The sequence below is a fragment of the Carcharodon carcharias genome, chromosome 5 (genome assembly GCF_017639515.1).
Source record: "Carcharodon carcharias isolate sCarCar2 chromosome 5, sCarCar2.pri, whole genome shotgun sequence".
In the NCBI taxonomy this organism is placed as follows: Eukaryota; Metazoa; Chordata; class Chondrichthyes; order Lamniformes; family Lamnidae; genus Carcharodon; species Carcharodon carcharias.
Window position 1 is genome coordinate 171,134,774 of NC_054471.1, and position 27,434 is coordinate 171,162,207.

Sequence of the window (27,434 nt, forward strand, 5' to 3'; positions counted from 1 at the left end):
TGTAGAAAAGAGACTGCATACTGAGCAGTGAATACAGTATATTAAATTGAAAGGAACGTGGGTAATTTCTGTTTCACTTGGAAACTGTGCTTGGCTTCCTAGATGGTGGGAAGGGAGAAGGTAAAAGGGCAGGTGTTGCATCTCTTGCCCTTCATGGGAAGATGTACCTGAGAAGGACAGGGTCTGCTAGGGGGGTTGAAGAGTGGGCCAGTGTACATAGAGAGAACAATCCATTTGGAATACTGATAGTGGAGGAGAAGGGAAGATGTTTAGAAAGTAAAGAACATCATTGTTCTGTCTGGCTAGTGACAGAGCTGATACTCAAAGTTAGCTCTGCATTTTTCTGCTGAGTTTGGATCCTTAAGATGTAAATCTCACAGTGGGAGGGAGGAGGCGGTAATAATTTTATTTAACCTTATTTACCTTGGCGGTTAAGTGGGTGGGGAAGAGACTTTGTAGTACTTTCAAACATAGTACTTAGCATTATATTAACTTCTCTTTACCTACGTTTATTATTTTACAAATGAGATGAAACCTAGTCTCTTTAAGAAATGCTATTCTTAGTACTGTTATCTGATATCCAGTCCATAAATACAAATAGATGTAATTTCAGTCATGTAGATGGGCTAATAGTTATACCAACATAGCCTAAATGTTGTTTACTTCCCATTAGGTTTTGTATGAAACAGATAAATGCATTGGCCCAGAGTGTGCTGTCAGCGGCAAAGCAAGGGTGCTTGCTGCTGACCTCAGAAAAAGCCTGTGGCGAGAACTTTACTTCTATCTCCATACGGTGGATTGCAGCATAGTCAAATGGCAGTTGCCAGCATGGAACTGCAGTGATGTCTTCATGCTACCCAAGCAGCCAATCACATCAAATAATTCTCAAAGATGGCCAACGAGGAAATGAAAAACACTAAAATCAAATCACTTTTTAAAATATTTTACGTTAGTAAAATAAAGGTTTGGATATACACGTGGGGCTGAAATATCATTAAAAAGCTTTTAAAACATAAATATAAAAATTTAGTTTAAAAAATCTAATAATTAATTATAATGGAGACATTTAACAACACTCCACAAATATAAAATTACTTTTTCAGGGCCAGATCTGTTGTTCAGCAATTGGTATTAGTCAGATCAGATCGCCATTAAACAAAAACACTTCTACCTGACTGAATAAGGTAAAATTAATTTATGGGATTTCTAATAGTAATGTGAGAACAGAAAAGGGAAAATTCTCACTAAATCACTTGATTTCACTGGTTGCTGGTTTGGTGGAAGGGGGGCAGGGCAGATTTTATGGTGGAGCAATGAGTGACAGATTACAACTGCAAGTTTTCTGCATTAATCTGCCCATGTGCTAAATCCTGAAGTTGTGGTCAGTTTCAGAGGGATAATGACCACAAATACTGACAGTTTGCCAAGAAGAACCACTGCAAAATACTTCTCCATCAATGTAATCTTTTACAAAAATATATATTAGTGCATTGCAGCACACATGATAAAACGCTCACCAAGCATTTGTTATGTAAGAGGATAAACTTGTTCAGTCTTGAACGGTTTTGGATGATTAAAGATGTTAGCTCCATAATAGTCAGCAATACAGCTTTACTGCGAGCTCCATATACTCCAGCAGATTCTTTATCTTGCTTTCCATTACAGTTGTAAAGACTAGTTGGCACCAGCCAATCTTCATTTACATTAATTTCTGTTTACAGTCGTTAATGCTAAAAGGCTGGCTATCACAGGGTCAATGCAAACTAATCTAACTGATCTGCTCCTGTATAGCCTGAAGATGAAAACCGATGTTGCTATCTTTTTCATGGTTATTTATAAACAATTCAAGTAACATGAATTGATGATACAGGTGAGACATAATTACATTGGTACTCATAACAGTTTCACTGGGAAGAAAGCATAAGGAGAAGATGGGTAATCCCTCACCCCCAACCCCTGCCATCCTCCCTCCCAAAAAAAAATCACAAATACATCTATATTAAGACTTTTTAATTGTAGCTTTAAGGATTACTTCTATGTTGAAACAATATTTTGAATGGCAGTTCCCATTGAGTAAATTGTGTTTTATTTCTATCTTAATTTTGGTTATCCAAAACCAGAGAGCATGCATATTTGGACACGAAGATTGGTGAAGAAAATGGGTATTGGAGAGATGGACTTTCTGACCTTTCACCCATTGTCTAGAGGAGCAAAGACAGTCATGTATGAAGTTCAGGCTGCAGCAGTAATTGTGGTTGCCCTGAAACTGCTGTTTGTGCTTAATGACAAACATGAGTGGTAAGTCACTTGATGTATTTAGTAAAATATTGCAGAAGGTGCTGAGCTTTGATTTTAAAAATTGTTCTGTAATTTTGTATCATTTAACAGGTTGCTATCTAACAGCGCAGATGAGAGAAACAAACAACATAGTGAAGGTATTTAATTATCATTGTTGTAGAATATGTGAATCTACGTCCAGTTTTCCATTCCATTCCAGCCAATCCTGGCAGATTGTGTTAAGAAAAAAGACAGGTTAATGCTTCAGGTATCCACCTTCATTAAAACTTTTCTTTTTCCTTGATGGTTTGTGTTTTTGTTAGGTATTAAACTCTTTCAGTTCAGAAAATGGTACAAGGTAATGAGACTCAGTTTGGATGAAAGTGAGAAGGAAGTGGAAGAGCAGGCAGCCAGGTAAAGTGTTCATTAATTTTATAAAATGAATTATTAGCATTCTAGTTATTAACCCTCATATATAAACGTCACACAGTTGGATTATGGTACCGATACAGAGGGTAAGCTCAAAGATTAACCAGAAAAGTAGGTTTGCTGCATAAAATTGAAAATATCTCAAACTAGCTGCTCTGGGACAAATGAAGGGAGGTCACCCAAAACTTCACAGAAGACATGGGTTTGCAACTTATTTAAAAGGCTGGGAGGAAAGTAGAGAGGCAAGAAAAGAGTTGGAAGAGTGTTCCAGAGGATAAGGTCAAAATGACTGAGTCTCCCAAAAGGTAGGATGAGAGGAGGTGTAAATGGCAATAGTATAATTATTACTAATAGTTCCTGGCTGAAAAAATGGGTGTGGTGGATATGATCTGCAATTGTTAAGCTCCGTGTTGAATCCGTTGATTCAACAGAGCCTAATCTTAGCTTTTAGAGTAATATTGATCAGTTTTCCTATTGGGAAATTTCAGGTTGCAACTCAAGTTGTTGAGTCTGCTTTAAGAGTTATTTTTGCCCCAGGAAAAGATAAACTTTATAAAATTCCACTTAATTGATGATGAACCATATCTGCCAATTTTGGTGGTGGAAGTCATTAATTTCAAACTATCTCAACAGAGAACAGAGAGTTATGTATCAGTTTTGACTGATAACTCAATTATCATGTAACTCTCCTAGAGGAATAAGGGAAGCTTTAAAAGCATATAGTTGTAGTGTCTTGTTGAATTATTTTTTGCTAGATTTTTACTTTTGTGTAGATTGAACGCATCTGACCTGCAGAGTGCTTCATCGCATGCTGCAAAATGGAATGAGTATTGTTATCTCTGTCCAATAGAAATGCATTTATTATTGATTACTTGCAGATGACAGTGACAATATGGTCACACATGACAACATGACAATAGTGGATTTTCTAATGGGATAATATTGTTATGAAATAAATTATAACACGTGTCTAAAAATACTGCTAAGATATGCATTGGATTTCGCAGGCACTTGTGGAAATGTGAAAAGCCACTATTCTTTTCTGTAAAAGACAAGTCTGTAATCTATAAAAGGAAACGTAAGTAGATTTATTTGTGTATTTGTTTTTGATTAAATGTTTTTGAAATGTGAAAGCATTTCTTGTGTAACTCTAGGTGAGTTATAAAATTAGATAAGTTCAGGATCTTGGAGGATTCTGTGGCTAGAGGAGAATATAGGGATAGGACTTTATTAGCTTTTAAAGATTGGAGGAAGACCCAAACTAACTGTCTGCCACAAATTAATACTTCCATTCAGCCTCAACAGTGGCTGCTTGGGAAAGTAGTTAAATACATACTATTCTAGTAGGGGATATTTTAATGAGATAAAAGCAAAATACTGCGGATGCTGGAAATCTAGAACAAAAACAAAAATACCTGGAAAAACTCAGCAGGTCTGACAGCATCTGCGGAGAGGGACACAGTTGACGTTTTGAGTCTGTATGACCCTTCATCAGAGCTAAGACATATAGAAATTAGATGAAATACAAGCTGGTAGAAGGGGATGGGTGGGACAGGTGGAGCTCGATAGGGGGCCAGTGATAGGTGGAGGCCAAGAAGAGACTGCCAAAGATGTAATAGACAAAAGGACAAGAGGGTGTTGACGGTGGTGATATTATCTAAAGGATGTGCTAATGGGGACATTAAGGATAGAAAGCAGGATGAGGAAGTGGCAGATGGCCCAGCGGGTGGGGGAAAGGGATCGAAATGGACTAAAAGGTGGAGATGAAACAATAGATCGAAATAAATTTAAGAATAGGAGGGAAAAGAAAAATATGTTTGTAAAAAAAATTATAAATTATTGGAAAAATGGGGACCGGAAAGGGGGTGGGGATGTAGAAGAGAGTTCATGATCTGAAATTGTTGAACTCAATATTAAGTCAAGAAGGCTGTAAAGTACCTAGTCAGAAGATAAGGTGCTGTTCCTCCAGTTTGCGTTGAGCTTCACTGGAACATTGCAGCAGGCCAAGGACAGACATGTGGGCATGAGAGCAGGGTGGTGTGTTGAAATGGCAAGTGACAGGGAGGTCTGGGTCATGCTTGCAGACAGACCAAAGGTGTTCCGCAAAGCGGTCACCCAGTCTGCGTTTGGTCTCTCCAATCTAGAGGGGACCTCATTGGGAGCAGCGAATGCAGTAGACTAAATTGAGGAAATTGCAGGTGAAGTGCTGCTTCACTTGAAAGGAGTGTTTGGGCCTTTGGACGATGAGGAGAGGGGAAGTAAAGGGGCAGGTGTTGCACCTTCTGCGGTTGCATGGGAAGGTGCCATGGGAGGGGGTTGAGGTGTAGGGGGTGATGGAGGAGTGGACCAGGGTGTCCCGCAGGGAACGATACCTGTGGAAAGCCGCCGGGGGAGTGAAGGGAAGCTGTGTTTGGTGGTGGCATCATGCTGGAGTTGGCAGAAATGGCGGAGGATGATCCTTTGAATGCAGAGGCTGGTGGGGTGATAAGTGAGCACGGGGGGACCCTATCATGGTTCTGGGAGGGAGAGGAAAGTGTGAGGGCAGATGCGCGGGAGATGGGCCGGACACGGTTGAGGGCACTGTCAACCACCGTGGGTGGAAAATTTTAAAGAGGTTGGGGCCAAGTTAGGGGCTGTTGTGCCATAACAGCTTTGTTTTACCCCTAGTTTTCTCCTCTTCCGTTGTGAAGGCACTAGCTCATCCGTTGCTTTAATTTACCAGACACAGGATTTACCATCTTCCAATATCTATTTGATATCTTGCCCAGTGGTAATGACTTGTGAGAGCCTGGATAGAGAGCATTGTGTAATATTGGATTGAGGAGGGCTGTTTAGCTCAGCCTGTTGCCCATAGCTGACATCCATGTGTATGTGTTTTAGCAGGGTTCATTAGCCAGCACCATAGCTGATTTCTGCCCTCACGCACCAAACCCTTCCCTAAACCAGAAAAATTAAGGACGATTGAAGTGATCCTGCTTTTGCCCTGGCTGAGCTCAGCATAGACTGGAGATCAAGCCTTTTGTTGTACATGGCTTGGTGCTATGTTGTGCACTACATTTACTCATTAGCTATTGGAGGGAACTGTTGACCTGCATGTGTTCGAAACTGACACAAGGGCTGAATCTTAACTCCTAAAAGCAGGTGAGTTGCGGTGATGTCAGAGGTTAAAATGCAAAGAGTCTGGAACAGGAACCAAACCCACCTCAAACTTGTCCATTTTTGGTTTTAACAGAGGTTGGCCAAGAGGTGCTGACCAATCTACTCGCAGGAAGCGGATTGGTAATTTAAACATAAAGAGGCTGTGTGCCTTATTTTTGAATCATTCTATTTTTAACCAAAGATGGGCAGACTTTAGGAAACACAGACACTTAAAAGAGGTGAGGGGTTGAATTCACAAGCTGAATACCATTGCAGCATTGCTTGTGGGCCAGGAGGAACAGGAGTGCTTCCTCCAGCCCAACAAGCCACCAGTATACATCTCAATCTCATCCACCCCCAACCTCCGCAGTCTGTCTGCTTCTCCTCCATCCACATTCGGGTTCTCCCCCACCCCATGATTCAGACCTCAACCCTCCACAATCACTTTCACCTCTCACTACACCTGCCTGCTCTCAAAGGCTGCAGGCTTGTGAAGCAGGCTTCCTGCCTGAGTGGCTTCTAGCCTACCAATTAGGCTGTCCGTGGGCAGGAACCCTAGAATGAAAAAAGGAGCCAAAGCCTTGGGACGTTCAGGAAACACATATTTTTCCAGGCTTCCCAACCTCACAGCAGCCACATCCCACCCCTACCACCCCCAACCCTAACGCAGAACTTGCCTCCAGGCTAAAATCCAGGCCATGATGCCTGAAGTAAGGATTGATATCCCATGAAATAAAAACAAAAAATGCTCGAAAAACTCAATAGGTCTGGCAGCATCAATGGAGCAAAAAACAGAATTTACGTTTCGAGTCTGTGAGACTGTTCTTCAGAACTAAAGAGAGGTAGAAATGTGCTGGATTTTATAATGTTTAAGAGGAGGTGGCGCAAAATTGGTGAGATCAGGGAGATAGGGAAACTGTTGATATGACATAGGGCATCAGAGGAGTCGCGAATGTAGGTGGGAAGAGACTGGACAAGGGAAGAGAGAATGGAGTCAATCTAGGAAGAAATGAGTTCTGCGAGACGAACAGGCTGACACGATGGATCTATCAGAACAGTCCTGTTTGTGGATTTTGGGAAGGAGGTCAAAGCTGGCTGTGCGGTTTTGGGAGTCTGAGGTTGGAAGCTGTGGAAGGAAGATCTCTAGAGGAGATGAGGTCAGTGACAGTTCTGGAAACAATCAGTTGATGTTCTGTAGCGAGGTAATGGTCCAAGGAGAGGTAGGCTGAGAGGGTCCTCAACCGTGTCCGACTCATCTCCCGCATTTCTGCTCTCATCTCTTTACCTTCTGCGCCCTCCCAGAACAGTGATAGGGTCCACCATGTCCTCACTTTCCAGCCCACCATCCTCCGCATTCAAGGGATCATCCGCCATTTCTGCCAAATCCATCATAATGCCACCATCAAACACATTTCTCCTCACTCCCCTTATCAGCATTCCATCGGGACCATTCCATCCATGACACCCTAGTCCACTCCTCCATCACCCACAACTCCTCATCCCCTTCCCACCTCACCTTCCTATCCAATCGCAGAAGATGCAATACCTGCACCTTTACCTCTTCCCTCATCACCATTCAAGATCCTAAACACTCCTTTCAGGTGAAGCAGCACTTCACTTGCACGTCCTTCAGTTTGGTCTACTGCCTTCACTGCTCCCAATGTGGTCTCCTCTACGTCGGGGAGACTAAATTCAGACTGGGTGACCGCTTTGTGGAACACCTTCACTCATTCCACAAGCATGACCCAGACCTTGCTGTCACTTGTCATTTCAACACACCATCCTGCTCTCATGCCCACATGTCTGTCCTTGGCCTGCTGCAGTGTTCCTGTGAAGCCCAATGCAAACTGGAGGAACAGTGCCTCATTTTCCAGTTAGGCACTTCACAGCCTTCCGGACTTAATATTGAGTTCAACAACTTCAGACCATGAACTCTGTCCTCCATCTTGACCTTTTTTAATCCAATTCCCCCCTTCCTCCCCACCTCGGAGGGGGGTGACATGAGTCGGACACAGGGCCATCTGTCACTTGTTCTTATGTTTTGCTTTCACAGAACGCTGACCCTCTTTCAACTATTGACACATTCTGCTATCTTACCTTTATGCCACTATCAGTTTCTTCTTTAGTTATTGACACTTACCATTAACACACTTTGTCCTGTGTCCATGACATCTTTGTCAGTCTCCCCTCAGCTCCCACTTATCCCTGACCTTCTATTTTGCTCCACCCTCTTCCAAACAGTATAAAATCCATCACATTTCCACCACTCTTTCGCGCTGAAGAAGAATCATACGGACTTGAAACATTAACTTTGTTTCTCTCTCCACAGATGCTGCCAGGCCTGCTGAGTTTTTCCAGCATTTTCTGTTTTTATTTCAAATTTCCAGCATACACAGTATTTTACTTTTATTATTGATATCCTGTGACTTGTGCGCAAAAAGTCCATTGTAAAATTTTGAAATGAGTTGGTAGCCAGAGGTTACCACTTTAACTAAGAGTCTTGCTTTCTTATGGTTTAAAATGGAGGTTATTTAATTTCTTAAATTTATTTTAGGTATGATCCACAGTCTTAAGAAGCAATTTGTCAGACTCACTAGTTCCCATCAAACAATGGAAAAGAGAGGACCTTCAAGTTTCAGGTTCATTTGGAGCGAAGGCAACTTAGAGAGACCTTGTTTTCATGGAGACAGCTTAGAAGCATATGGTGATGAGAAAAGTAAAAAGATCACAACTGTCAATGAGTGCTACTGGATCAGTTGTCTAAAGATTTGCAAAAATAAGTATGTATTTGTTTTTATTTCAAGAAAGCTTACTTGTATTTAAGAATTCATGTTCTCCTGAATTTGTTGCACTTTGCAGTTTGAAGAAATTGCCATCAAATTTCTGACTTGTGAATTAATAAGCAACACCATATACAATTTATTTTTACCAAACTGCCTCCACTTCAGAGGTTAAAAAGCTGCTCAAAGCCATTACAAAATTTTATTTACCTATTTACTAAAAATATTCAATACATATTAGAAATAAGCTACAATATATTTCAAAAGATGAAAAGCTAGAACACATTTTTGTGCATTAAAATTGTATAACATCATAATGCAAAAATTGTTTAAGTTATTATATAGTCTATTCACAAAAACAGATTATCTGATTGTTATCATAATTGTTTGTGGGAACTTGCTGTGTGCAAATTGATTGCCATGTTTCCTACATTACGATCAGTGACTACACTTCAAAAGCACTTAGTTGGCTGTAAAGCACTTTGAGATGTCTTGTGGTCATGAGAGGTACTATATAGATGCAAGTCTATTTTTCTTTTACATTTGGCAAAACATTCTGCAATGCATGTCGGTAGCAGTGACCCATATTTTTGCATTTCATAGTACTTGCCCATGCTTGATTGTAATGTCAATTATTGAACTTCTTGACTGTGTCTTGATTGTATGGCAAATGAAAAGTAAACATAGTGTTATGTTACATGAGTTTTTGTTGTAAAGGTACATTCTTCTGAATGAACTAGAAATTTCTAGCCAATAGTGCAAGAAATGCATAATCACGCACATCTTAGAATAAACACACGTCCCAAGCGCTTGTATGTTATTTCATACAACAAAAGTTTTGCACAGAGGCCAAGCTGAGTAAATTTAAAACTATCTTTTTCTGCATTAAAAGTATTTTTCTAGGTGTATTATTAAGGAATGAAATGAATAGATTCGGCTACACATTAAATTGATAATAAATACCATACAGTATATCATATGACACCTTCTATTAGAATGGAATGAATATAAAATTTAAGCTTTCAGATTCATTTCCTCTTTTGAACCGGTGTTTTGTTTGCACAGAATCCTGGTGCCTTAACCTTTGCCCGATATTTGCAATTCCAGTGACAAGTTCAATGGAGCTACGCTGTTTACATTGTAAATTCAGCTCCTCGTGACTGTCCTGCTTTTCACAGTTGGATTAGTTTTAGTGTTCCAAATCCTTATGGCAAGGTTAACTAAAGAAATTTGAAAAAAATAAAGAAAATATGTTTATATAGCACCTGTCACAACCACAGCATGTCCTAAACCAATTTACAGTCAATCAGATGCGTTTCAGGTGTAGTCACTATTGTTATGCAGGAAATCTGGTAACTAATTTGTACACAGTGAGGTCCTAGAAACAGCAATGAGATAATGATCTGTCTTGGTGATATTATTGTGGGAAAATATTGGAAAAGACACTATGACTAACTACCTTGCTCTTTAAAATAGTGCCATGGGATTTATTATGTCTACCTGGCAGGGCCATGCTTTAATGTCAAAGACATATTTATTTATTTTAAAAAGGTGCTAAATTCTCAATGTGTGTTGTTGCCCAGCATTTCTTTTCATTACAGGCAGTCTGGGCATCAGCTTACTGTTAATGGCCAGCATTGTGGCTTACCATTTGCTTGGCTGAATGAATCTGCTCCCATATAAATAAGAGCAAAAAACTGCAGATGCTGGAAATCCAAAACAAAAACAAAGATACCTGGAAAAACTCAGCAGGTCTGGCAGCATCTGCACAGAGGAACACAGTTAATGTTTCAAGTCCGAATGACCCTTCAACAGAACTAAGTAAAAAATAGAAGAGAGGTGAAATATAATTTAGTTTGGTGGGGGGGCGGGGGTGGGAAACAAGTAGAGCTGGATAGAGACCAGTGATAGGTGGAGATAACCAAAAGGTGTCACAGACAAAAGGACAAAGAGGTGTTGAAGGTGGTGATATTATCTAAGGAATGTGCTAATTGAGGGTGGAAAGCAGGACAAGCAGGGTACAGATAGCCCTAGTGGGGGTGGGGTGAAGGAATTGAAAAAGGCTAAAAGGTAGAGATAAAACAATGGATGGAAATACATTTAAAAATAATGGAAATAGGTGGGAAAAGAAAAATCTATATAAATTATTGGGGAAAAGGGGGGGATCGGAAAGGAGTTGGGGATGGAGGAGAGAGTTCATGATCTGAAATTGTTGAACTCAATATTCAGTCCGGAAGGCTGTAAAGTGCCTAGTCGGAAAATGAGTTACTGTTCCTCCAGTTTACATTGAGCTTCACTGGAACAATGCAGCAGGCCAAGGATGGACACGTGGGCATGAGAGCAGGGTGGAGTGTTGAAATGGCAAGTGATAGGGAGGTCTGGGTCATGCTTGCGGACAGACCAAAGGTGTTCTGCAAAGTGGTCACCCCGTCTGCATATGGTCTCTCCAATGTAGAGGAAACCGCATTGGGAGCAACGAATGCAGTTGACTAAATTGAGGGAAGTGCAAGTGAAATGCTGCTTCACTTGAAAGGAGTGTTTGGGCCCTTGGACGGTGAGGAGAGGGGAAGTAAAGGGGCAGGTGTTGCACCTTCTGCAGTTGCTTGGGAAGGTGCTGTGGGAGGGGGTTGAGGTGTAGGGGGTGATGGGGGAGTGGACCATGGTGTACTGAAGGGAACGATCCCTGCGGATTGCTGCCAGGGGTTTGAAGGGAACATGTGTTTGGTGGTGGCATCATGCTGGAGTTGGCGGAAATGGTGGAGGATGATCCTTTGAATGCGGAGGCTGGTGGTCTGATAAGTGAGGACAAGGGGGACCCTATCATGGTTCTGGGAGGGAGAGGAAGGTGTGAGGGCGGATGCATGGGAGATGGGCCGGACACGGTTGAAGCCCCTGTCAGCCACCGTGGGTGGAAAACCTCAGGGCCCTTAACCGTGTCCGGCCCATCTCCCGCGCATCCACCCTCACACCTTCCTCTCCATCCCAGAAACATGACGGGGTCCCCCTTATCCTCACTTATCACCCCACCAGCCTCCGCATTCAAAGGATCATCCTCCGCCATTTCCGCCAACTCCAGCATGATGCCACCACCAAACACATCTTCCCTTCACCCCCCCGGCGGGATTCTGCAGGGATCGTTCCTTCCGGGACATCCTGGTCCACTCCTCCATCACCCCCTACACCTCTACCCCCTCCCACAGCACCTTCTCATGCAACTGCAGAAGGTGCAACACCTGCCCCTTTACTTCCCCTCTCCTCACCTTCCAAGGACCCAAACACTCCTTTCAAGTGAAGCACACTTCACTTGCACTTCCCTCAATTTAGTCTACTGCATTCGTTGCTCCCACTGCGGTTTTCTCTACATTGGAGAGACCATATGCAGACTGGGTGACCACTTTGCAGAACACCTTTGGTCTGTCTGCAATCAGGACCCAGACCTCTCTTTTGCTTGGCATTTCAACACTCCACCCTGCTCTCATGCCCACATGTCCATCCTTGGCCTGCTGCATTGTTCCAGTGAAGTTCAACGCAAACTGGAGGAACAGCACCTCATCTTCCGACTAGGCACTTTACAGCCTTCCGGACTGAATATTGAGTTCAACAATTTTAGATCATGAACTCTCTCCTCCATCCCCACCCCCTTTCCGATTTTCTCCCCCCCCCCTTTTTTTTCCCAATTTATATAGATTTTTCTTTTCCCACCTGTTTCCATTATTTTTAAATGTATTTCAATCCATTGTTTTATCTCGACCTTTTAGCCCTTTTCGATTCCTTCACCCCACCCCCACTAGGGCAATCTGTACCTTGCTTGTCCTGCTTTCCACCCTTAATTAGCACATTCCTTAGATAATATCACCACCTTCAACACCTTTTTGTCTGTGACGTCTTTTGGTTATCTCCACCTATCACTGGCCCTCTATCCAGCTCTACTTGTCCCCCCCCCCCCCCCCCCCCCCCCCCCCCCCCTCCTTAAAGCAGCTTATATTTCACCTCTCTTCTATTTTTACTTAGTTCTGTTGAAGGGTCATTTGGACTCGAAACGTTAACTGTGTTCCTCTCCGCAGATGCTGCCAGACCTGCTGAGTTTTTCCAGGTATTTTTGTTTTTGTTTTCAATCTTCTCCCATGTCCGATAAAGGCATTGGGGCAAATGGAGTTAGAAATGAATGTCATAAATTTCAAACAAAAATGGAAAATGCTGGAAAAACTCAGCAGGTCTGGCAACATCTGTGGAGAGAGAAACAGAGTTAACGTTTCGAGTCCGTATGACTCTTCTTCAGAGCAAGACCCTTTAGAGGGTTGTAGAGGCTGGGTCAAGACTGAGATAGACAACAGATTTTTTAATCAACAAGGGAATCGAGAGTTATCAAGAAAAGGCAAGAAACTGGAGTTGAGGATTATCAGATCAGCCATGATCTCATTGAATGGTGGAGCAGACTCGATGGGCTGAATGAGCTACTTCTGCTCCTGTGTCCTACAACCCCCATAAATTTCAGTCGCTCTTGTGTCCTTGCTGGGCTGTGAAATCTGCCCTGAATGTAAGTGACAAATGCTACAGCATCAGAAACTCCAGCAAAACAATATCACTTCCAGTAAAAGTAGTTACATAATGTAAATTCAATTGTTACATATTTTTCAAAACTAAGGCATTTGCTTATAAGAAATTACATATTTAATTTATATCTTGATATGATGCCTGATTGATTGCAACACAGTCTCCTGGAGGAGTCTACCAGTTTCTAGACCTAATTCCAAAATGGTAGTCTTGGCAATGCTTGAGAGCTCATAAAAATATATATTTTTATATGTAAGTTCAAAGAAGCAAATACTTTTTAACATACATTTTTGAGATCCCGCCTGAATGAACTAAGTATTTTATGACTTTAATTGAAGTACATTTCTTCTTTAGCCCAAATATCAATGGCAGCTCCAGTCTTGTTCTTTTTTTTAAACACTCTTTTCTTTAACATTCAATTTATATATGCTTCCCTTTTCAAACCCCACCTGAGTGTTTTTTATTCCTCATTTTTCACTTCAACATTTATTTAAATTTCTATTCCATTGAAATGCGTTCTAACCAATTATGTGTAAATATTTCTGTATTCTAGTTTTAGCTCCACAGAATATTTTGGACAGTATAATGCTTAGATATATAGAATTTGTAACATTCTTGACTATTTTGGCACTGCAGGATCTTGATATGATTTATATGAAAATTGTCCCCTTTTAAGTTAAACCTATTGCACAAAGGATTACAATTGCCACAGCAGCCAGAGGATAAGGAGGGAGGATATATGTTAAAACTAGACAGACCAGTCTGGATTGTAGCTATTTGCACCTTCAGCTGAAGCAATAGGAGTAAATGTATTCATCCTAAGCACATTGCAAACTTGGTCCTGCTTATTTAGGAGACAGCAGAAGATAGTTACCAGGGGACTCTTATACATATGTAGCGAGTAGGGGAGGTGTGGAGATAACCAGTTAACCAGCCTTGCTGGCCAGCTCCTGAGCAGGGATTGGGTCAGAAGCTGGACAAAAGGACAAACAAAAGATCTGGGGCAGTTTTGTGGGAGACCTGGTAAGGGAGATGCAAGTTTGATAAATCACCTTGTTTAACATAGAGCTGGTTAAAGAAAGTTTGGGAAAGAGATGACCAGAAAAAGTGAATACTTATCCCATGTTTTTGTGTGTTCTATACAATGAGGAGGTTTTGTTGAAGGAATAGAGAGTTGTATATCAGATTTACAATAAATTGTGTGGATGGGACTAGGAAGTTACAAAGGAGCATAGACTGATGAGGTATGTTATCAAAAATAAAAACAGAAAATGCTGGAAATACTCAGCAGATCAGGTACCATTTGTGGAGAGAGAAATGGACCTGAATTGTTGACTCATAGATGCTGCTAGACCTGCTGAGCATTTCCAGCATTATTTTGTTTTGATTTCAGCTTTCCGTCATCTACTATATTTTGCTTTTGTGTTGGACTGATGAAGTAACTTGACTTGGTGTCCCTGAAGTTTTGAAGATAGGGAGATGTTCTGCTTGAAGTACTTAAAGTTCTGAAGGAATTTCATTGAATTGATATAGAGAAGCTATTTTCTCTGATGGAGAACCCAGAAATAAGGGGGCATAATCTTAAAATTGGAGCTGGCCCATTTAGCCACGAAATCAGGAGTCATATTTTCACACAGTGGTTAATGGAAATCTAGAACTTGCTATCTCAAAAAACTGTAGGTGCTAGGTCAATCCAAATTTTCAAGGCTGAGGTTGATGGATATTTGACCATAAGATGTAAGAGCAGAAGTAAGCAATTCGGCCCATCGAGTCTGCTCCATCATTCAATGAGATCATGGCTGATCTGATAATCCTCAACTCCACTTTCCTGCTTTCCCCCCATTATCTTTGATTCCCTTACTAATTAAAAGTCTGTCTATCTCAGCCTTGAATATACTTAACAACCCAATCTCTACAGCTCTCTGTGATAAAGAATTCCTCTAAGAGAAGAAATTCCTCCTCATCTTTGTCTTAAGTGGGTGGCCCCTTACTCTGAGATTATGCTCTCTGGTCCTAGATTCTCCCACAAGGGGAAACAACTTCTCACTATCTACCCTGTCAAGCCCCCTAAGAATCTTATAAGTTTTAATAAGTCGCCTCTCATTCTTCTAAACTCCAATGAGCACAGGCCCAACCTACTGAACCTGTCCTCATAAGAAAATCCTTCTATACCCGGGATCAACCTAGTGAACCTTCTCTGGACTGCCTGCAATGCCAGTATATCTTCCCTTAGATAAGGGGACCAAAATTGTTCACAGTATTCTAGGTGTGGTCTAACTAGTGACTTGTATAGTTTTAGCAAGACTTCCCTATTTCTATACTCCATTCCCTTTGAAATAAAGCTTGTATGTTAGCTTTTTGGGATTCATGCACAAGGACTCCCAAATCCCTCTGTGCTGTAGCTTTCTGCAGTCTTTCCCCATTTAAATAATAGCTAGCTCCTCTTTTTCCTGCCAAAATGCATAACCTCAGATTTTCCCACATTATATTCCATCTGCCAAGTTTTTGCCCACTCACTTAACCTGTCCATATCCCTCTGTAAACTCTTAGTGTCATCCTCACCACTTGCCTTCCCACCTATTTTTGTGTCATCTGCAAACTTGGTGAGAGTGCATTCAATTCCCTCATCTAAGTCATTAATATATTGTAAATAATTGTGGCCCTAGCACTGATCTCTGTGGCACTTCACTAGTTACAGCTTGCCATCCCGAAAATACCTGCCTTATCCCTGGATTTGAGGGAGGTGCTGGAGGACTGGAGAATTGCAAACATTATGCCCTTGTTCAAAAAAGGTTGTAAAGATCTGCCCTGCAATTACAGACCAGTCAATTTAACTTCAGTGGTGGGGAAACTTTTAGAAACAATTATTCAGATAGAATTAATAGTCACATGGAAAAATTTGGATTGATTTGGAAGAGTCAGCATGGATTTGTTAAAGGAAAATCATGTCTAACTAATTTGCTGGAGTTTTTTGAAGAGGTAACAGAGGGGTTGATGAGGGCAAGGCCATTGATGTGGTATATATGGACTTCTAAAAGGCGTGTGATTCAGTGCTACACAACAGACTTGGGAGGAAAGTTATAGGTCATGGAATAAAAGGGACAGTAGCAACATGGATACAAAATTGGCTGAGGAATAGGGAACAGAGAGTAATGGATATTTTTCGGGCTGGAAGGTTTATAGTGGAGTTCCACAGGGTTCGGTATTGGGACCCTTGCTCTTTCAGGTGTATATAAATGATCTAGATCATGGTCTGCAGAGAACAATTTCAAAAGTTTGCGGACAACACAAAACTTGGGAGAATTGTAAACTGTGAGGACAGTGTAGCACTCCAAAGGGGCATTGACACATTGGTGGAGTAGGCACATAGGTAGCAGATGAAGTTCGATGCGAAGAAGTGTGAGGTGATACATTTTGGTACAAAGAACATGGAGAGATAATATAAAATAAAGAATACTATTCTAAAGGGTGTGCAGAAGCAGAGGGACCTGGGTGTATATGTACATAAGTCATTAAAAGTGGCAGAACAGGGAGAGAGAGCTGTTTCTAAAGCATACATTTTTCATTAATAGGGGCATAGAGTACAAGAGCAGGAGGTTATGATGAACTTATATAAAACACTGGTTAGACCTCAGAGCTGGAGTATTGTGTACATTTCCAGGCGCCACACTATAGGAAGGATGTGAACGCATTAGAGAGAGTGCAGAAGAGGTTTACGAGAATCATTCCAGAGATGAGATACTTCGGTTATGAGGAAAGATTGGAGAAGTTGGGACTGTTTTCCTTGGAGAGGAGAAGACTGAGAGGAGACTTGATAGAAATTTTCAAAATAATGAAGGGGCTGGACAGAGTAGATTTGGAGAAATTGTTCCTGTTTGTAAATGGATCGAGAACCAGAGAGCACAGTTTTAAAGTGTTTTGCAAATGGCAGATGAGAAAAAAACTTTTTCACACAGCAAGTAGTTAAGGGTTTGGAAAGCACTACCTGGAAGTAAGTTCAATTGCCACATTCAAGAGGGAATTCGATGATTATCTAAATAGAAACAATGTGCAGGGTTACGGGGAAAAGGCAGGAGGTTGGTACTAAATTAAAATGCTCAGAGAGCTGGTGCAGACATAATGGGCTGAATGGCCTCCTTCTACACCGTAACAATTCTGTGATCCCAACCCTCTGTCTTCTATTAGTTAGCCAATCCTCTATGCATACTAATATACCACCCCCAACAACGTGGGCTCTTATCTTATTAAGTTGCCTCATGTGCTCATCAAACACCTTTTGGAAATCCAAATATATTCCGTCTACTGGTTCCCCTTTATCTACCCTGCTTTTTACCTCCTCAAAGAATTCTGATAAATTTGTCAGGCATGATTTCCCCTTCATGAAGCCATGCTGACTCTGCTTGATTATATTATGCATTTCTAAATGCTCTGCTATTACATCCTTTATAATAGAATCTAATATTTTCCCAATGATGGATGTTAAGGTAACCGGCCAATAGTTACCTGTTTTTTTTTGTCTCCCCCCCTTTTTGAGTAAGGTTGTTACATTGGCTGTTTTCCAACCTTCTGGGAATTTTCCAGAATCTAAGGATTCTTGCAAGATTACTACTAGTCCATTCACTATTTGTGTAGCTACTTCCTTTAGTATCCTAGGATGCAACCCATCAGGTCCAGGGGACTTAATGGCCTTTAGCTCCATTAGTTATCCTAGTGCTTTTTCTCTAGTGACTGTTATTGTATTTATTTTCTTCCCCTTTTTGCCCCTTGATTATTTAGTATTTTTGGAATGCTAGGGTCCTCTACCATGAAGGCTGATGCAACATATTTATTCAACTCCTCTGCTACCCATTATTATTTCCCCAGCCTCGTTCTCTAAGGGGCCTATGTTCACTTTGGCCTCTCGCTTCCTTTTTATACATCTAAAGAAGCTCTTACTGTCCTTTTTTATATTATTTGCTAATTTACCCTCAAAGTTTATTTTCTCCCTCTTTATTATTTTTGATCATCTTTTGTTGGTTTTTAAAACTTCCCCAATCCTCTGGCTTACCAATAATCTTTGCCACATTCTATGTCTTTTCTTTTAATTTGGTACTATCCTTACCTTCCTTAGTCAATCATGGTTGGTTTATCCCCTTCCTAGAATCCTCCTTTCTCACTGGGATATATCTTTGTTGTGAGTCATAAACTATTTTCTTAGAGGTCTGCCATTGTTCATCAACTGTCTTTTCTGCTAAACTCCTTTCTCAGTCCACTCCAGCCAACTCTGCCCTCATTCTTTTGTAATTACCCTTTTTTAAGCTTAGCACAGTTGTTTCCAACCCAAGTTTCTTACTCTCAAACTGAATGCTAAATTCTACCATGTTATGGTCACTGTTTCCAAGGAGATCTTTTACTCTGAGATCATTTATTAAACCTACCTCATTACACGTTACCAGATCCAAAAAAGCCTGATCCCTGGTTGGATCGATAACATATTGTTCTAGGAAACTGTCCCGAATGCATACTGTCCCCTGATTATTTAGTTCCCAGCTTTGATCTCCTTGTAACCACGTCTCCGTAACGGCTATAAGATCATACCCATTAACCTCTATTTGTGCTGTTAATTCATTTATTTTGTTCTGAATACTGTGTGCATTTAAGTAAAGAGCCATTAATTTTTCCTTTTGACCATTTTTTCCCCTTTGACCCTTTTTGCAGTTTTTTTTATGTTTGTGCACTCTGTCCCTCCCTTCCTGTCACACTCTGGGTATCAATACCTAAATAGCTGCCCTGCAATGCTGAAAGTCAAGGGATATGGGACAAAGGTGGTTAAATGAAGTTGAATTGCAGATTGACCATGATCAAACTGAGTGGCAAAACAAACTTTTCAGAATCACAGAATTGTTACGGTGCAGGAGAAAGCCATTTGGCCCAATGTGGCTCTCCGAATGAGCATTATGCCTCAGTGCCATTCTCCTGCCCTTTCCCCATAACCCTGCATATTGTTTCTCTTTAAATAAAAATCTAATGGCCTCGTGAATGCATCGATTGAACCTGCCTCCACTACACTTCCAGGCAGTGCATCCAGACCACTTGCAGTCTGAAAGGTTTTTTCTCACATCACATTTGCTTCTTTTGCAACTCACTTTAAACCTGTGCCCTCTTGTTCTCGATCCTTTTACAATCAGGAACACTTTCTCCCTATCTACTCTGTCCTGCCCCCTCATGATTTGGGACACCTCTTTCAAATCTCTCAGCATTCTCCTCTCCAAGGAGACAGTCCCAACTTCTCCAATCTATCTTCATTGTTTAATAGGTAGTTATCCATTTACCAAATCAGGCAGCAGAAGACATTATGTGAATCACAACTGTTTTATTGTTAAACTATAGTTCAGTACACTAGTTCCACTCTTCCCTTCTGGATCCTTTCCCTGTCCAGAAGCAAAAACCCCTTTACGAGGGAAAAACCTAGCTCTTAAGTACAGGCTTCAATGAGCATCACCTAGTCTCAATTCACCCTTAAACATGTCCTGGTTTACTCTTAAAGAGACCTGCATTTCTAACATTGTCATTCATAACTTGTGTCTCAACCCAGAAATTATTTTTATAAACCCCTTCTGCAATCTCTCCAATGTGTTCACATCCTTCCTAAAGTGTGGCACCCAGAACTGTACACAATACTCCAGCTGAAGTCTAACTAGTGCCCTATACAAGTTCAGCATAACCCCCTTGCTCCTGTACTCTATCCCCCTATTAATAAAGCCTGGGATACTCTATGCTTTATTAACTGCTCTCTCCACCTGTCCTGCCGCCTTTAATGTCTTATGTACATATACACCCAGATCCCTCTGCTCCTTTAGAGTTGTACCCCTTATTTTATGTTGTCTCTCCATGTTCTTCCTACCAAAATGAATCATCTCTCACTTCTCTGCATTGAACTTCATCTGCCAACTATGTGCGCACTCCACCAACTTGTCTATGTCCTTTTTGAAGTTCTTCACAATCCTCCTCACAGTTCACAATGCTTCCCAGTTTTGTATCATCCAAAAACTTTGAAATTGTCCCCTTCACACCAGGAACTAGATCATTAATATATATAGGAAAAGCAAGGGTCCCAATATTGACCCCTGGGGAACTCCACTACAAACCTTGCCCAGCACGAAAATATCCATTAATCATTACCCGCTGTTTCCTAAATCTCAGCCAGTTTTGTATTCATGTTGCTACTGTCCCTTCTATTCCATGAGCTATAACTTTTCTCACACGTCTGTTGTGCAGCACTGTATCGAATGCCTTTTGGAAGTCCATGTACACCACATCAACAGCATTACCCTCATACCATCTCTGTTACCTCTTCAAAAAATTCCAACAAATTAGTCAAACATGATTTTCCCTTAAGAAATCTATTCTGGCCAAAAAGAAAAAAAAGAAACTAGCCACTCGTTTTAATCCCACTTTCCAGCATCTGGGTTTGTAGCCCTGCAGGTTACAGCACTTCAGATGCAGATCCAGGTACCTTTTAAATGAGTTGAGCGTTTTAGCCTCAACCACCAACTTAGGCAGTGAATTCCAGATGGCCACCACCCTCTGGATGAAAATGTTTTTCCTTATGCCCCCTCTAATCCACCTACCAGTCAACTTAAATCTATGCCCCTGGTAATTGACCCCTCAGCCAGGGAAAACAAGGCCCCTCATAATTTTGTACAGCTCAATTTGGTTATCTCTTGGCTTCCTCCGTCTAAGGAAACAACCCTAGCTAATCCAATCTCTCCTCATTACTGCAGTTTTCAAGCCCTGGCAACATTCTTGTAAATCTCCTCTGCACTCTCTCCAGATCAATTATGTCCTTCCTGTAATGTGGTGACCAGAACTGTACCCAAAATTCCAGCTGTGACCTAACAAGCGTTTTATACAGTTCCAACATTACATCCCTGCTTTTGTATTCAATACCTTGCCCAGTAAAGGAAAGCATTCCATGTGCTTTCTTGACCACCTTATCCACCTGTCCTGCCACCTTCAAGGACCTATGGACATGCACTCCAAGGTGTCTCACTTCCTCAACCCCTCTCAATAACTTCCCGTTTATTGAGTATTCCCTTGATTTGTTTGCCCTCCCCAAATGCATTACCCCTCACTTTTCCGGATTGAATTCCATTTGCCGCTTCTCCGCCCGTTCAACCAAACCAATGATATCATTCTGGAGTTGATAGCTATCCTCTTCACTATCAACTACACAGCCAATTTTTGTGTCATCTGCAAATTTCCCAATCATGTCTCCCACATTTAAGTTTAAATCATTGCGTACAACAAACAGCAAGGGACCCAACAATGAGCCCTGTGGGACACCACTGGAAACTATTTTCCATTCGCAAAAACATCCATCAACCATTACCCATTGCTTCCTGTCACTGAGCCAATTTTGGATCCAACCTGCCATCTTCCCTTGTATCCCATGAGATCTCACTTTTCTGATCAGTCTGCCATGTGGGACCTTGCCAAATGCCTTACTGAAATCCATGTAGACAACATCCACTGCACTATCCTCATCAATCCTCCTTGCTCCTTCCTCAATAAATTCTGTTAAGTTAGTAAGACACGATCTTCCCCTAACAAAACCATGCTGACTACCCCTGATCAATCTGTGCCTTTCTAAGTAACAGTTTATCCTGTCTCTCAGAATTGTTTCCAATAATATGCCCACCACCGAAGTCAGGCTGACCAGTCTATAATTTTCTGGCCTATCCCTCGCACCCTTTTTAAATAATGGTACAACAGTTGCCTACCTGTTCCCCTTACTAACAAATCCCCTATCACTATTGTTCTCCCTTTCTTCTTCCTCCACTCTGTACAGCCGAGCCACTTGCGGTGCCACAAACTTGGCCCTGATTGCACTCCTCTGAGGAACTAACACTCTCACCTGTATCCAAAATGGAGAACTGATTAGCGAGTGGGACCCCAGGAGACTCCTGCATTACCTGCCTGGTTTTCTTGGACTGCCTGGCGGTCATCCATTCCCTTTCTATCTCCATGCTCCTAACTACAGTGTGACCACCTCTCTGAACATGCTATCTATGTAGCTCCCAGCCTTACGGATGTGCCACAGTGACTCCAGCCACCACTCGAGCTCTGAAACCTGGAGCTCAAGCTTCTGCAGTTGGCAGTACTTCCTGCACATGTGGTCATCTACGTCACCAGTATTGTCCATGACTTCCCACATATTACAGGACACACACTCCATATGACCAAGTTGCCCTGTCATGTTTTAACTTTACTTCCTTTATGTTAACTTTTTTTTACTTTGCTTTACTTATATTACGTTACTGACTTACCCTTATTCCTAGTGTTTCTTACTCAAATCCAAGTAGCTACTGCTTTAAAAATAACACGCCTTTCTGATTTATAGCTATTTAACAACACTCCCTAACAGCAGTTTCTTACCAACCAACTGCCTTCCAGGTCTGATTGTGGGCAGCGGTTGGCATCCTGCCCACCCGCCCCCACTGAGCCCGCACGCCAAGGGCAAAATTCTGCATCTGTCGTTGCTTTAGATTACACTATTGTTTGATTAGATATGGGCAATATAAGTAAACACTTGTCCTGTAAGTGAATTCTTATGATCAACAAGTGACATTGAACCTGAGGGAATATCTGGAGCAGATCTAAATTTATAACACAAATGTCTTTAGGAATGGTAATTTACCAAAATCTTGGAAATGAGAGCATGTGTGGACAAATATTGGGACTTGAATCTTCCCAATTTATTTGGCTAAAATAGGAGGCCAGTGTAATAAATACTCTTAAAATAAGTTTGGAAAGCCTCCTTTTACTGCTGGGATCTCGTTATGAATCCAGATCAGATTAACAGGATAAAAGTCTTCATTCTTTGTTAATTGGAAGAATCCCAATAGAAATAACTTTGCCTGTTTGAAATCAGCTCCCAGTGCATTTAAGTGGCAGTCTTACTCAAAGATCTTAAGGATGCTATGGTATAGTATGGGTGCTTGTTGATGAATGGAATAAAGGCCATTCTCATATTGAAGTTAAGGCCTGTCTTTTACCTTCTATAAATTTGATTCCATGTTAAAAGGCTGTATTTAAGGAGTATTTTGAAACTCTTCTGATTACTATTCTTTTCCCCTTGCTAGGAACTGTGGACACTTAACTAAGTCTGAAGAAAAAAAATTTCCTGGAAGTTATCTGTTTGTTCTAAATTTGTTCTCCTTCCTGCTTGGAGTAGAGTTCTCTATACTACATCAGGAAGTTTGTCAGTTGGAACAGAGACTGTTTGATGTACCAGAAGCATCAAAGCTTAAAAGAAAGTGCAAGAAAACAAAATAACTGAAGAGAGAAGACAACTTGGCACAAGCAACTCTTGAATCTGAAATTGACAACCTTTGAATGTTGAGCTGTTTTATTGTAGGTTGCTAGGATTGCAGCAAAATGATTTTTAACAAGCTGATGTAAAAACTCTGTTCCACTTCAAATAATAAACTGGTACTGTGGGAGGAAAAAAGTTCACGCTACAATAACCCTCAGTGAAAGTTCTTTTACTTGTTTATTTTGACCATTTGTGGCATGGAGGTCACATTTCCAAATCCATTTTGCAAAGAGGAGCATCAGTGCACAATGTTAACAGCCATGATGATTATGCCTCCATTAAATCAGTCTGATGACGATGCAGTAGGATATAAATTCTACTGCAGTTCAGCATTTTTGTGCTAAGATGGCATATTGTTGTTTTGACACAAGGTTATAATTATGCTAAGGCTTTCATAAGTATTAGATTCTTCAAAAATAAGTATTTTTCCTAAATGTACCAATGTCATTTATAATTCAATAAAGTTATGATTTTTATAACACTTCGTCCAAAAGCATTTATCTTGTTGGCTTCAAAATAGCTGTTAATATAAAAGCAAAATACTGCGGATGCTGGAAATCTGAAATAAAAACAAAAATAGCTGGAAAAACTAAGCAGGTCTGACAGCATCTGCAGAGAGGAATACAGTTAACGTTTCTAGTCCGTATGACTCTTCATCAGAACTAAGGAAATAGAGAAATGAGGTGAAAGATAAACTTGTTTGGCTGGGGGGGTGGGTGGGTGGGACTGGTAGAGCTGGATAGAGGGCCAGTGATAGGTGGAGGCAAAGAAGAGATTACCAAAGATGTCATAGATAAAGGCGTGTTGACAGTGGTGATATTAGCTAAGGAATGTGCTAATGGTGACATTTAGGGTAGAAAGCAGGACAAGCAAGTGACAGATAGCCCCAGTGGGGGAAGGGATCGAAATAAGCTAAAAGGTGGAGATAAAACAATGGATGGAAATAAATTTAAAAATAACGAAAATAGGTGGGAGAAGAAAAATAAATTTTAAAAATTATGAATAATTGGAAAAAGGGGGATCGGAAAAGGGGTGTGAATGGAGGAGAGAGTTCATAATCTGAAGTTGTTGAACTCGATGTTAGGTCCAGAAGGCTGTAAAGTGCCTAGTCGGAAGATGAGCTGCTGTTCCTCCAGTTTGCGTTGAGCTTCACTGGAACATTGCAGCAGGCCAAGGATGGACATGTGGGCATGAGAGCAGAGTGGTGTGTTGAAATGGCAACCGACGGAGGTCTGGATCATGCTTGCGAACAGACTGAAGGTGTTCCACAAAATGGTCACCCAGTCTGCATTGGGTCTCCAAAGTAAAGGAGACTACATTGGGAGCAGCGAATACAGTGGACTAAATTGAGGGAAGTGCAACTGAAGTGCTGCTTCACTTGAAAGGAGTGTTTGGGCACTTGGATGATGAAGAAGGGGGAAGTAAAGGGGCAGATGTTGCACCTTCTGCGGTTGCATGGGACGGTGCCGTGAGAGGGGGTTGAGGTGCAGGGGGTGATGGATGAGTGGACCAGGGTGTCCCAGAGTGAACGATCCCTGCGGAATGCCGCCAGTGGGGGTGAAAGGAAGATGTGTTTGGTGGTGGCATCATGCTGGAGTTGGCGGAAATGGCGGAGGATGATCCTTTGAATGCGGAGGCTTGTGGGGTGATAAGTGAGGACAAGGCGGACCCTATCATGGTTCTGGGAAGGAGAGGAAAGTGTGAGGGCAGATGCACGGGAGATGGGCCGGACACGGTTGAGGGCCCTGTCAACCACCGTGGGTGGGAAACCTCGGTTAAGGAAGGAGGCAGACATGTCAGAGGAACTGTTTTGGAAAGTGGTATCATCAGAACAGGTGCAATGGAGGTGAGGGAACTGGGAGAATGGGATGGAGTCCTTACAGGAAGCAGAGTGTGAGGAGCTGTAGTCGAGGTATCTGGGAGTCGGTAGGCTTGTGATGAATATTGGTGGACAGTCTCACCAGAAATTGAGACAGAGAGGTCAAGGAAGGGAAGGGAAATGTCAGTGATGGACCATGTGAAAATGATGGAGGGATGGAAATTGGAAGCAAAGTTAATAAATTTTTCCAGGTCCAGACGAGAGCATGAAACGGCACCTAAGCAGTCATCGATGTACAAAGTGTTGTGGGAGGGGCCCTGAGTAGGACTGGAACAACGATTGTTCCACATACCCCATAAAGAGACAGGCATAACTGGGGCCCATGTAGGTACACATAGCCACACCTTTTGTTTGGAGGAAGTGACAGGAGTTTAAGGAGAAATTGTTCAGTGAAAGAGCAAGCACAGCCAGACAGAGGAGAATAGTGGTAGATGGGGGTTATTCGGGCCTTTGTTCGAGGAAGAAGCAGAGAGCCCTCAGACCATCCCAGTGGGGGATGGAGGTGTAGAGGGATTGGACGTCCATGGTGAAGAGGAGGCCAGGGAATTGGAAATTGTTGATATGATGTAGGGCATGAGAGGAATCATGGATGAAGGTGGAAAGAGACTGGACAAGGGGAGAAAGAATTGAGTCAAATGGCAAGAAAAGAGTTCTGTGGGGCAGGAACAGGCTGACACGATCAGTCTGCCGGGACAGTCCTGTTTGTGGATTTTGGGTAGGAGGTAGAAGCAGGCCGTCCGAGTTCGGGAGACTATAAAGTTGGAAGCTGTAGCGGGAAGATCTCCAGAGGAGATGAGGTTTGACTGTCCTGGAAACAATGGCTTGATGTTCAGTGGTGGGGTCATGGTCCAGGGGGAGGTAGGAGGAAGTGTCTGCCAGTTGACGCTCAGCCTCTGTGATATAGAGGTTGGTGCACCAGACAACAACAGCACCACCCTTGTCAGCAGGTTTGATGACAAAGTCAGGGTTGGACCTGAGAGAACGGAGTGCAGCAAGTTCAGAAAGAGACAGGGTGGAGTGGGTGAGAGGAACAGAGAAATTGAGACGACTGATGTCACACCGACAGTTCTCAATGAAAAGATCAAGAAGAGATAAAAATCCAGAGGGAGGGGTCTAGGTGGAGGAAGAATATTGGAGGCAGGTGAAAGGAACTGTTGAACGGGGTGAGGACTCCTGCCCAAAGAAGTGAGCACGGAGATGAAGGTGGCGGAAGAACAGTTCAACATCGTGCCGAGCCTGAAATTCATAGGTGAGGGCATAAGGGTATGAAACTGAGTCCTTTGCTGAGCACTGAAGGTTCAGCATCAGAGAGGGGAAGGTCAGGGGGTATGGTGAATACATGGCTGGGGCTGGGATTGGAAGACGGGATGGGATTAGAGGGACGGGCAGGGGTGGAGGGTCCTGCATGGGCGTTGGTGTCGATAGTTGTTGGAGCTTGCATTCCTTTGCACCTGAAAGAAAGAAACAAAGTTTCTTGTGGAGGCGTCGGATGAGACGAAGAATAAAATGAAACTGGGGGCAAGGACAGCTTAGAGATAGGGTGAGTCGGTGCTGCAGGAGGGAGAGATAGAGTGTGTTCATGTGGCACTGATTGTGGATCTCAGGATGTGACAAGAACAGCAGAAGCGTTGTATGTCCCGAAGATACCTGTAATCCTGGGTGGGTTCGAATCATGAGGGATGGAACTTCAGTTGGAATCCACATGGGGTAAATTGGAGATGGAGACAGTCACTGAGGAAGGAAATATTGCTGTGAAAGCGAGTTTTAGTAAACACCTTGTCAAACACCAGAAGAGAAATGGAAAGCAATGAAGGTGAACAGGGCAAAAGAGACAAGCGGAAATCCTGTCGGAGAGAAGAGCAGTACCTCTTCAAGGTAGGCATTCCTGGAAGAGAAGTGGCAGTCAATTAAACACTAAGGTAAAAGCAAAATACAGTGGATGCTGGAAATCTGAAACAAAGCTATTTTCAAAGTTGGTTTCAATTGCTGTTTTGATGTGTTTTCAATTCTAATTCCTCAA

At 42.0% G+C, this 27,434-nt stretch overlaps 1 protein-coding gene across 2 annotated transcripts in view; it reads left to right on the forward strand.

Annotated features, from left to right (window-relative positions):
• taf1b (TATA box binding protein (Tbp)-associated factor, RNA polymerase I, B) overlaps positions 1-24,014 on the forward strand; it is a 96,610-nt gene extending 72,596 nt beyond the window's left edge. The window contains exons 10-15 of one of the 2 annotated variants that reach the window (XM_041188556.1): positions 2,121-2,298; positions 2,389-2,435; positions 2,601-2,691; positions 3,714-3,784; positions 8,399-8,624; positions 23,303-24,014. In XM_041188556.1, coding sequence (XP_041044490.1) covers positions 2,121-2,298; positions 2,389-2,435; positions 2,601-2,691; positions 3,714-3,784; positions 8,399-8,624; positions 23,303-23,495 — 806 coding nt within the window. In that variant the 3' untranslated portion in view covers positions 23,496-24,014. The remainder of the gene's footprint in view (positions 1-2,120; positions 2,299-2,388; positions 2,436-2,600; positions 2,692-3,713; positions 3,785-8,398; positions 8,625-23,302) is intronic. The other variant, XM_041188557.1, reaches the window with a different exon arrangement.
• The last annotated feature ends 3,420 nt before the right edge of the window (positions 24,015-27,434 follow it).